The sequence below is a fragment of the Gobio gobio genome (genome assembly GCF_949357685.1).
Source record: "Gobio gobio genome assembly, chromosome: 12".
Classification (NCBI taxonomy): Eukaryota; Metazoa; Chordata; class Actinopteri; order Cypriniformes; family Gobionidae; genus Gobio; species Gobio gobio.
In genome coordinates, this window is record NC_137105.1 from 51,220,701 (window position 1) to 51,233,113 (window position 12,413).

The following is a 12,413-nucleotide window of genomic DNA, read 5'->3' on the forward strand; positions in this document are numbered from 1 at the left end:
CTCGCCATAATGTCGTCCAAACCCGTAAGACTTTCCTTCATCATATAAAGCCATCGAGTCTCTTCAGAACATCTGGAATATAAACCGCTTGATTCATATGGATCAGTTTTACGATCTCATGAAGCGTCAGTGGAAGTTGCTTAGACTGTCAATGGAGGGACTGAAATCTTTCCCATTTCATTAAAAATATCTCCATTTGTGTTCTGAAGATGATGAAAGTCAGAAAAATTAACAACAAAATAAACTATAAGACAAAAAAATATATAAATAACAGATTTCATAGGGCATTTAATAGCAAAATTAAATTGAATGCACTACAAAAAATGTGTTCTTCCACTGGATTTTTGTTTTCCAGTATAAATTTAAAACATCCTTAAATCAAGATACACATAATGACATGCTTGTTTTCTGAGAAATTGAACAAAATGAAGTGAGTTTGTTTTTAAAACAAGAAAAAATATGAAAATAACTTGAATTAAGTTGATTTTTATGCACCCATTGGCAGATATTTGTTCTTGTTTTAATCATAAAATCACTTTCACAAGATTTCTCATCTCAAACTTTAAGCTATTTTTTGTAAAATCATTTAAAAAGGTAATGGAGATCTGTTGGAAATTGTATTTTGCAACTTTGGAGTGTCAACTTTGTGTGCTTCGACATTTACATATAGAGATCACATTGATGTGTTATGTTCCCTTCAATTTATTCCTTACATTTTCTTTAATTATTCGTAAAAAGGTCTTAAATTTACCTTCAGAAAACCCTGTTAGAGTAGATGTCTGCTTAATATCTGCTGACACTTTATTTTGATGTCCCCCCCCCCCCATAGACATTTCACACATAATTAACTTTGCAAGTACCTGTACGTCAACTTATTCTGCTAACCCTAATACTAATAGACTAATGAGAGTAAGTCGGCATGCAGTTGCAAAATGACTTATAGTTATAAAGTGTAACCATTTTTGTTCTCTTTCCACTTTTTTCTCATGCTCTCACCTGCTGACTTTGAGAACAGTCACTTCACAACTACACACTCAGATAGCAAGCAATGCTAAATCAATGTTAATGCATCGACGTTAATTGCATTGAATCTTTTGCACCTGCAATGATTACATTTCAATTTAATCAATGTTACAATGTGATGTTGGTTACACTCTCAGAAAGTGAAACACAAGAACTACAACTGACTTCCAGCCACAGCCATAGATGAAATCAACTGAAAACACACTAAATCTCTACTAGGGATGCACCAAATCCAGATTTTTGGGGTTCGGCCAAATACCGAATCCACTGGTTAAGATTCTGCCGAATACTACACCGAATCCTACTCCCATCCTCACTCCATTATCACAGTAAACACATTAATGAGGTAAACAACGTCCACAGCAGTGTATTTTTCATTTCATTTGATTTTAACTGTAAAAAAAAAAAGAAGAAAAAGAATAGGCAACATTATTCCAGGATGACTGTCCTTCCTTTGCCGTATCTGAAGTTGCTGTATTTTGGCTGCTGTCTGTAGATTCCCTCATGCTCAACTCGTATTCTTTCGGATGTTTCATACGCAAATGTTTTAACAGCGGCTGTTGTTTAGGGTCCTTGCCACCACGAGATAGGGATGCGCGGTATACGGTACTGGAAAAATACCGGTATATATTTTATTTCAAACGGTACGATATCATGATTTTGCTCATTTCGGTATATGCTGCTGTTCCGAAGTTCACCGCTAGGTGGCAGCGCTACCCAAACTGACGCGAAACCGGCAAATGTGGCAACAGAACAAGATGAATACAGCAGTTGAATCTCACTCAACACGCACAAAACTCATTAATAAAGAGAGGAGTAGACATGAAATTTGGAAGTACTTTGCTTTTAAAACTGCTGAAGAACCATCAAACCTTGCCAAGCATCGTCACTTCATTCCTGACTTGTAAGACATTACAGTTTTTCTCAGTCGCTTTGGTACATTTCTCAGATCAGAATTGAAATTCTCAAAGCTACCTGTTCAATTCTCACATCATTGTGTCACTTGTGCACATCAAAAAAGCAGTTTCTCATTTCTTTAAACAAGTTGCAAATGCTTGTGTACATCCATGCAAATGATTATGTACAATTCTCTGCTGTTTCCTACATTATCAGTTGCTTATGTCATGTTGATCAAAATGTATTATAATGGTCTCTGTTGAATAGTCTCACCCCCCACAACATTTAGCCATTAGTTCATAGCGGAAGTCTTTACATGCAAAATGGTTGAACAAGTTGTCATATGTCAAGCATATTTCTATACATTTCCATTAGACGTTCACATTTCTACTTTAGTTTTTTTCCCTTTTTTTTTCTTTGTGCTATGCAGTGCTGTCTTTTCCTTTCTGTATCGCAATGACATGGTCTGTCAACAAATGACAGTACAAACAGTAAAAGCGTAAATGTGAATCTCGTCCAGTCTCTTGCATTCAAACTCACTCATACACTAAGGTGTAACCTACAATTTACAATAATTGTCATCAAAACTTTAGCCATATTTACATCAGAACATCCCTTCAGTCTACACGGTTATATTGACAACATGACTAAGCAATTTGACTGTCTTATTCATACACATTGACACAAGGACTGTCATTCTGACGGCACTGACATGTTCATTGACACAGATATTTACTTTTGAGAGATGAACTAATGATTTTGAGCAAGAGACTGGCTTTTGCAGGTAATCCATGGTGTTTTGCTAGTTTTGCTGTGTTAGACCTAAACTGCATTTCGTTGCCTTGTACTTGTACTTGTGTAATGACAATAAAGTTGAATCTAATCTAATCTAATCTAATCTATTTGTACGAATTGTTTTGAGAAATGCACGTACTATTTTGCAAATGTCGAGGATGATTTGAGAAATGAACAAAAGCGACTGAGAAAAACTGTAAGAGATCGACAGGTGAGTGCATAATTCTAACCAGATCTAATTTAGACATTTTTCTTTTAACACTGATTAACGCACATACATAAGATCGTATCGTTTAAAGATGTAAAGAAATATCCACCGTTCGTTTCAACCAGTGACATTTAGATTTCATAATATTTGCAAGCATACTATTGCACTAATTATATCCGCGAAAGAAATACCCAACTGTGTTTATGTAACTACTCACTAAAGATTTACATTTTTGACATAATTTTGTGTGTATTTGACTGAGGAAAAACAACTTAATTTGGAATGCGCGAGCTCTTTAGGCTTGTGTGTGTGTGTGTGTGTGTGTGTGTGTGTGTGTGTGTGTGTGTGTGTGTGTGTGTGTGTGTGTGTGTGTGTGTGTTTGTTGTTGGCATGAGCGCAAAGAAAACTCTCTCTAAGCTCTCATCCCATATGTATTACGAAATGCTATAAAATCGCTTGCATGTTCAAATTGGCGAGGTTTAAAAAGACGTGGGCAGTGATTTGCGTCAGGTGTCCTGCAACGGAAGCGAAAGTGTTGAATCTGAGCGCGCAGATGCTTTTATAGTGCAGGGGCGATATCTTTTGAAGCCAGAAGCAATTTGCTCATTTTGAGAGAATGGAGACGTGCAGTAATGCTGAAATTACTTACAAAAAAGTTTCCAAATGACTGATTGATGTGATAATCTTTGTTGATTAATTTAATAATAAACATTTGCGGTAATTTCCCGCTTCATAAACCCCAAACTTGCCCGAGTGAGTCAAATTATGCGCAATACCCGCATCAAATTTCAGACCCTGTATGGTATCGATTTAATATCGGTACTTCGGTATTAGATTGTGGTACCGTACGGAAGACAAAATTGTGGTATCGAGCCATCCCTACCACGAGACAAATCGGCATTGCAAATTGAACATGTAGCTCGACTTCAATCGCCTTGTTTTGACTGAAAGTAGTGCCAAACAACACATTTTCTGTTCACGAGTTACATTTTCACTTTCTCACAGCTTGCATTCGAGCGGTCCACTTAAGCCGCGTTTCCACCGCAGGAACTTCCCTCAGGAACTAGGGACTTTGGGCTGGTACTTTGGTGTGTTTCGACCGCAGGAACCAGGGTCTAAATGAAGTTCCGGGTAAATATTTCCCCCTCCGAAAGTCCCTGCTCGTGAGGTAAACACCTTCCCGTAATCAACGGCGGCGTCATTGCGTTCGACCAGCATAGCATGCATAGTGCAAGCCTAGGGTTTGGTTCGGTGGAAAAAGATTCTCAGGTTCGGCAGAAACCGAACCCCGTCAAAAAGTCCAATATTCGGCCGAATCCAAACCCGAATTCGGTGCATCCCTACTTATTACTAACCAGACTGACTTTATTTCTGTCACTCGTCTACAGTTCTTATTGAGAATTAACAGAGGTTTAGATTGATGTATTGTTGAAAATATTTGGTCACCATGATGGTAATCAGTGTTTAATTTAGTTGGGCAGTTTGACGCTCAGCTTTTTGTGTGAGTTTGTGGTTTTTGTAACCGTGCACTAATACAGTACTTCAGTGATGGCATATTTTTGTAGGGAAGCTCATAAGTTCATTTGCATTACCTGGTCAAAAAGCGAGTAGGGATTTTTTCTTTTGGATTATTGCAGAAAATAAGCTCTGTGACCAACAAACGTTTAGGGTTTTGTTCATCATGCTAAATGTATGATAAAATGAACTACACCAGACACATGACTTCATTGTCACCATCAAGTCAAGTCAACTTTATTTATATAGCGCTTTTAACCATGCAGATTGTTTCAAAGCAGCTTCACAGTGTTAAACAGGAAAATAATGCAACAGAATTGTATTCAGCCGTATAGCCGTTCTGGAGAAAACGGTGATGTCATCAGTTCATTTCAATTATCATACAGTGACAATGTGGGCTTTAGATCAGTAATTTAGTTTATATGGTTAATTTAGTTTAATAATTAGATTTATTTGGATATTTAGTTGAAAAATGTAGTGTCCCCACCATCACTAAATGTCTACCAATGGTCACATTGTACTGTTACATAGATCATTTTAATCAATTAACCTCACCCTAACCCCATACCTCAACAATTTAGAAAACCTAACAGCAAGTAATGCTACTATTTAAATTTGTAATGTGGAACGATTTTATCACACGACCCCTGAAAAACATCATGACTGGGTGAGAGTGAAACGCAAGGCTCGGCCCAAGGCCAGATTTGGCTGTGTTTACTTGCCCTTCATCAAGGCTGCTCAGTTTGAAGTCTTGCATTCAGAGAGGCCGGCTCTGAGTCCTCAAATCAACCCCACAGATTGCATTATACCTGTGCAGTTCCCAGCAGGCATGGGAAGTGTTCTGAGCTGCATTCCCATGTTAGTTGGTTATGGATTAAACAGAGCAGTTTTGTGTGTGCGTGTGGTTCATGGATCCTTCAAGTATATATCGCTTCCTCTATCTCTCATGGTCAGTGTGTGTTTGGTGAGTGCAGATCAAATAAAAACATGTTCCCAGAAGAAGACTGAGTCAAAGTACTGTTCTCTGTACTCTTAACAAGGTCAACTCCAGAGTTTGGTCAACTCTTCTTAAAGGAACAATTCACCCAAAAATGAAAATTCTGACATTATTGACTCAAATAAACATAAATAAAGTAACTGACATTCCTATCCAAACAAAAATGCCCCCTTTCTAAGTACATTTCATTATGCTCACTATAGATTGTGCTTTATTCACAAAATAAAGGTTTGGGTGCATTTACATGTATTGGGTTAATTTATATACACTCACCTAAAGGATTATTAGGAACACACACTAATACTGTGTTTGACCCCCTTTCGCCTTCAGCAAGGTGCTGAAAGCATTCTTTAGAAATGTTGGGCCATATTGATAGGAGAGCATCTGCAGTTGATGGAGATTTGTGGGATGCACATCCAGGGCACGAAGCTCCCGTTCCACCACATCCCAAAGATGCTCTATTGGGTTGAGATCTGGTGACTGTGGGGGCCATTTTAGTCCAGTGAACTCATTGTCATGTTCAAGAAACCAATTTGAAATGATTGGAGCTTTGTGACGGTGCATTATCCTGCTGGAAGTAGCCATCAGAGGACGGGGACATGGTGCTCATAAAGGGATGGACATGGTCAGAAACAATGCTCAGGTAGGCCGTGGCAGTTAAACCATGCCCAATTGGCACTAAGAGGCCTAAAGTGTGCCAAGAAAACATCCCCCACACCATTACACCACCACCACCAGCCTGCACAGTGGTAACAAGGCATGATGGATCCATGTTCTCATTCTGTTTACGCCAAATTCTGACTCTACCATCTGAATGTATCAACAGAAATCGAGACTCATCAGACCAGGCAACATTTTTTCAGTCTTCAACTGTCCAATTTTGGTGAGCTCGTGCAAATTGTCGCCTCTTTTTCCTATTTGTAGTGGAGATGAGTGGTACCCGGTGGGGTCTTCTGCTGTTGTAGCCCATCCGCCTCAAGGTTGTGCGTGTTGTGGCTTCACAAATGCTTTGCTGCAGACCTCGTTGTAACGAGTGGTTATTTCAGTCAAAGTTGCTCTTCTATCAGCTTGAATCAGTCGGCCCATTCTCCTCTGACCTCTAGCATCAACAAGGCATTTTCTCCCACAGGACTGCCGCATACTGGATGTTTTTCCCTTTTCACACCATTCTTTGTAAACCCTAGAAATGGTTGTGCGTGAAAATCCCAGTAACTGAGCAGATTGTGAAATACTCAGACCGGCCCGTCTGGCACCAACAACCATGCCATGCTCAAAATAGCTTAAATCCCCTTTCTTTCCCATTCCGACATTCAGTGTGGAGTTCAGGAGATTGTCTTGACCAGGACCACACCCCTAAATGCATTGAAGCAACTGCCATGTGATTGATTAGATCAGAAATTGAACAGGTGTTCCTAGTAATCCTTTAGGTGAGTGTATATCCTGGATCACAACATTTCAATCAACCAATCAGATTTGAGGGACACAGTTTGTCAAATTTTGGCTTACCACCAAGGTTAGATGCTTCTACGTCAGTGTTAATAACCTACACTGTAAAATCGAATGAGTTATTGTGTATTCACACCAGACAAGACTTGCGCGAATAAATCGCGCTATTCGCGCATAGTTGGACGCTTGAACATTTTGAGTTTACTCGCATCATTCGCACTTGACATTCACTTCACAACATTGAATTGGCGGTGAATTGGCGTCATGGGAGGGGCTTCTGCTAGCCGGCTCGTTGTTTTCCAGTATTTTCTGGAATCTAGTGGAAACCGCCCAAACTGTCTGCAGGGTGCTAGAGCACACAGCGCCTGAGTTACACTCTTTCAAAAATGAATTTATAACCAAAAAAAATCAAAAAGCGCCTCTTTTTTGGGTCTCTCTTATTACATCTCAGACAACATATACTTACATGTTTATCACTTTTAGCGGTGGTTTATGAAACTTCAAATGGTTTCCCTTTAAAATGACACCAAAATTGTGTATTTGGAGACCACTCTATGAGTGTATGGGAAACTTTTCAATTTGGGTCGACCAAATCCAGGCGGAAATCCCAAGAAATGGTCCCAGAGCTTAAGTAGTTAACATCAAAATTGTAAAATATATAACCTATTTATTGCTTCCCACCCTTCGAAACCAACTAACTGTGATTTCTTGTTGCATCACTGCAATCAATAAAAATCAATAGAAAGAGATTTGCAATAATAAGAAGTTCCCAGTACCCAACCAAATGGAACATTGATCTCCATAATGGGGACTGTATTGCATTATGAGGGTGCATAACACAACACAATCTTTCACTAAAGTTTCATCTTTAACTTCCTGTGCCCTTGTGTTCCTGCAGGTCCCTGAGCGTTTCCTGGAGGTCACTCAGACTGCGTTACGCGAGTTCTTCAACGCCATAGTGGCCGGTAGAGATGTGGATCCATCATGGAAGAAGGCCATTTATAAAGTCATCTGCAAACTGGACTCTGAGATTCCAGAGATATTTAAATCGTCCAGTCGTCTTCAGGAACTCCTACACGAGTAACATGTCACGAGACATCACTAATATGCTTTTCTATCCTTTTTAAATGTATATTGATCACTGCAGGATTTTACTAGTTTTTTTCTGGCTATTCACAGGTGAATGTTCTATGAAGTTGCATTTTATTTATTAATGTTTTATTCGGTAGCCTTTAGCGTATAGCTCTAGTCCATGCAGACTAATGATTGTGGACCGATCTCAGTCCTGGTGTGAGAAGTTCCAACTTTGTAGTGTGTATTGTTCTTGCAAGCGGGCCATTGAATGTGAAGGGTGAACAGAATTATGTTTTACATCGATTTATGTACCTTTTATATTCCTGCTCTGATGTTTTCTATTTGTTCTGTGACATGGATTATTATTTCCAAATATAGAACTCAATATGCAAATGTATACTACTGAAAGAGAAGGAAAAGAGCAAGTTTCATTTTTTGTGATTTGTTGGGGTGACGGTTTAATATGTTAAACAGAGTAGTCCTGCCCTCTTGACTGAGCTTGCTTCACAACGGTTGTGCTCAGTGTGTGAGATAGAAAGGCTGACACAGCTGGAAATGCCTCCGCTATCAGCAAATTCATCAGCATATTCCTCAATCAGACTGTGTGTGCACTTGGCTCTTGTACAGCTCAGGATGTCTCAATAAACCAGAAGGATGTAAGCCGAGTGGAGTCACTCCTTAGTCAGTGGTTCTCAACTGGTTTGGCCATGGGACACACTTTTTTGTGTGTGTTTTATTTCACAAAATAATGTTGACACATAATTACCATCCCACTTTACACATAAAGTCCCAGTTTCACATACAGGGCTTAGATTAAAGGATTAATTCAATTCAAAATGAACATTTCCTGATCATTGACTCACCCCCATCTCATCCAAGATGTTCAAGTCTTTCTTTCTTCAGTTGAAAAGAAATTAAGCTTTTTGAGGAAAACATTCCCGGATTTTTCTGCACATAATGGACTTCAATGGGAACCAACAGTTGAAAAATAAGGGCTTCAGAGGCTCTGCACGATTCCAGACGAGGAATAGGGTCTGGTCTGGACAAACCATTGGCCATTTTCTAAAAAAATAAACATTTATGTACTTTTTAACCTAAATTGTTGTCTGGCTATCACCAGACCAAGCTCAATTTAAGACTGAACATATGGCGTGATAAACGATCATAAATTAAACGACTCTGTACGCAATTGGATAGTCCTTCAACCAATCAGACCACTAGAGGCGCGATCAACGAGCATAAATTAAATTACTCTGTACGCAATTGGATAGTCTTTCAACCAATCAGACCACAAGAGGTGTGATAAACGAGCATAAATTAAATGACTGTACGCAATTGGATAGTCCTTCAACCAATCAGACCACAAGAGGCGCAATCAACAAGCATAAATTAAACGACTCTACGTAATTGGATAGTCCTTCAACCAATTAGACCACAAGAGGCGTGATCAATGAGCATAAATTAAACGACTCTACGTAATTGGATAGTCCGTCAACCAATCAGACCACAAGAGGCGTGATCAATGAGCATAAATTAAATGACTCTGTACGCAATTGGATAGTCCTTCAACCAGTCAGACCACAAGAGGCGTGATCAACGAGCATAAATTAAATGACTCGCTTCTCTATCCGTCATCGTGTTAAACCCGCCAATAGTGCACCAGGTGGATAAGCCAGTCTGTGATTGGTTCCCGCAAAAGTGTAATAGAAGCAGTAGAAATGAATGTACAGGTTTCCAGACTGAGATGCAGGGCGAAATCAAATCGCCGGCAGATCAGGCTGGGTTTACCCAGTCTACCTAAACTGCTCATCTTGCTCTGCGATGTGCCACGGATTGCACAATCGGAAAGGTCATGCTAGACGTTGGTGGAAGTATGACGGCGTAGGAAGCTCCGGTGAGAATATGCTAGTTCTCGCGAGAACCAGGTTTTGTTTTGCTCTATCCTCTGTGCTTCCGCGTTCATCACTGGAAGTTACGCTACGCCTGCGTCCTACGCAGTCTCTCTTATTTTAATTCCTTCTTGTCATGTGCACATCTCTCTTTGTAAGTTACTGTGATGAGATAAAATACTTTGAACTGAGATAAAGCCAGGATTTTTATCTATGCTGCAACTCAAGTCATGACTGATTTTTTAATAAAGATTTAAATAGCTTGTTTGACTTGTTTCATTCTAGTTTTACAGATTAAACCTCAAATTATTTAACCCCTTAACTGTCACCCCCTCTTTTTGAGAATAGTCATTAAAATGCACTATCCAAACTTAAAGGGCTGTAATTCAAGAATGTCTTGTTTTAAAGAAGACACTCAGCAGATTATTGCTGAAAGCATTTCAAAATATGAAAGTATGAAAAAGTTATTGAAGTTTAAATGTACTGTAAATGAAAAATACTGTAATAAATATTTTTATTTGATATAAAATATATATATTACAAAAAAAAAAAATTATTCTAAAATTACTATAAAATCAAAGCCATATGTCTAACCAAGTTGTGTTCCAAATTTGAAGTTGATATCACAAAAATTAAAGTCCCCATGAGATTTAGTTTAGGCGCTATACCAAAAATAGCCACCGGGTGTCACACATTCCATTGATTGTTTTTTGATGCAGTTTCCTGTAAATTTCTGTCCAAATATCACTTCCATCACAAAACAGTCACCAAATATGAGACTCAGACCTTTCCGACGATATGTGTTTTGTCAAGATTGGAAAAGATTTTGATTATAAAGTAGTTAAAATACATTTTGTAATACGAAACATGACGCCGCCCACTAGGGGAGGAGCCAGCTAGAAGAATTTAGAGTAGCGTTTCCATGGTAATGCAACGTCTGATTTCAAAACGGTTTTCACAGGATGAATTTTTAGTTCGTAAGCTTTCGAATGATACCTAATTTATGATAATTACTAAAATATATGATACGAAAAAAAGGCGATTAAAAAAAAGAGGTGACAGTTAAGGGGTTAAGATGTAAATCAGGCGAAGTGGTTGGATCGGGAGTTATCTATGTTCCCAGAGTCTTATTTTGCCAGGGTAACCATAATTTTCTATCTTATCCTAACCCCGGGAAGATGAAAAGCAAATCATGGAGGGTCAATGTCCTGCAGAGTTTGGCTGCAACCTCCCAGCTAACATATTTTTGTTCTAAGATCGGTTTCCAAACGGTCAGTTTTAAGACGACCAGCGACTTTCAGCGACCATTTTAGGCACCCAAAACTCTGTGTAAATGAACAGCCAAAACGCATGAGTGTTAGTTTAAAACAGTGTCGTGTGAACAACTGTGTAGAGCTGTATAACAAAGGCTGCATCCGAAAACCTGGTTGTTTGCCCTTTTCAGGCAATGACTCTGTAGGCGAGTGTCTCCGAATGAAACGCACAGGATTGTGGGATAGCAAAGGCAGTGAAGGATACATCTATGATGCCTTCAAAACTCGATCAGATGAAGGTCTCTCAGGAGGCAGGAAGTGAGGATAACATTGGATTCGGACGGGCCTTGATGTCTATACCTTTTAATGTGTCCTCCAATCGCAGCATTTCCCAGTTTTCAGACGCAGCCAATGATCATCAATGATCCAAACAGTTGCTCTCCTGTCTAATAAAACACATCAGATATTAAAGCGGCTTTGGGTAACATCTTTAGGTAAAATTGCTTATTTCTCTGGATTTAAACGATTGAAAACATTTGGGATAATGTAAGTACACAAGTCAACAACATATATAACACTGTCCTAGTGGTTTTTGGATATTTGAATCCAAAAATCTTACATATTGTGCCTTTAATTAGAGCTGAAAAGTTTATAAGATGAGAGCATTGAGAGAATTACAACAATTATAAATATCGATTTAAAGGCTAGTATGTTTAAAGCTACACTGTGTGATATTTTCCCCCATCTAGTGGTGAAAAGGTATATGACCATCCAGTGAATATTAGTTTCTGTTCCTCTCAATTCCGATTTCGTTTTAACTCCTACCGTGGCCGATTTAGTCCAAGATTAACATGGCTTCCAGTTCGACCTCGTCGACATTCGACACGGTGCCATCGAGTGTTAAAACGCCAAAGGCGAAGCTTGAATTTACGGGTATGTCCCTCTTTGGCTAATGTACTTTCAAGATGGAGGGGCAACATGGCGACCCGCATTCGAACCCCTCACCCGTATGTATTTACAATGGCATATTATAAACTTACGAGAATTACTTGAAAGAAGTAAATATACATTAATGAGCACATATATTTTTGAAAGAACTAAGTGTTTTTAGCTAAGAATAAACTAAAAGAGTTACACAGTGTAACTTTAACGAGCTCACTGAATATAATATTGGTTTCAATATTTCAGTAAGGCACATTTCAAACTCTAGATAATGATATAATTGTAAAAAATAATAATTTGTAGTATAAGTCTATGTAGTTTTGAAGTCTGTCCTGTAAAGACTGGGGGGTGAAGAGTCCTTTGCCAGGTTCCCT

At 38.8% G+C, this 12,413-nt stretch overlaps 1 protein-coding gene across 1 annotated transcript in view; it reads left to right on the top strand.

Annotated features, from left to right (window-relative positions):
- LOC307134744 (prospero homeobox protein 1-like) overlaps window positions 1-10,109 on the top strand; it is a 38,977-nt gene extending 28,868 nt beyond the window's left edge. The window contains exon 5 of the mRNA XM_079830734.1: window positions 7,780-10,109. Within this exon, the coding sequence (XP_079686860.1) occupies window positions 7,780-7,965 (186 nt within the window). The 3' untranslated portion in view covers window positions 7,966-10,109. The remainder of the gene's footprint in view (window positions 1-7,779) is intronic.
- Window positions 10,110-12,413: the final 2,304 nt, after the last annotated feature.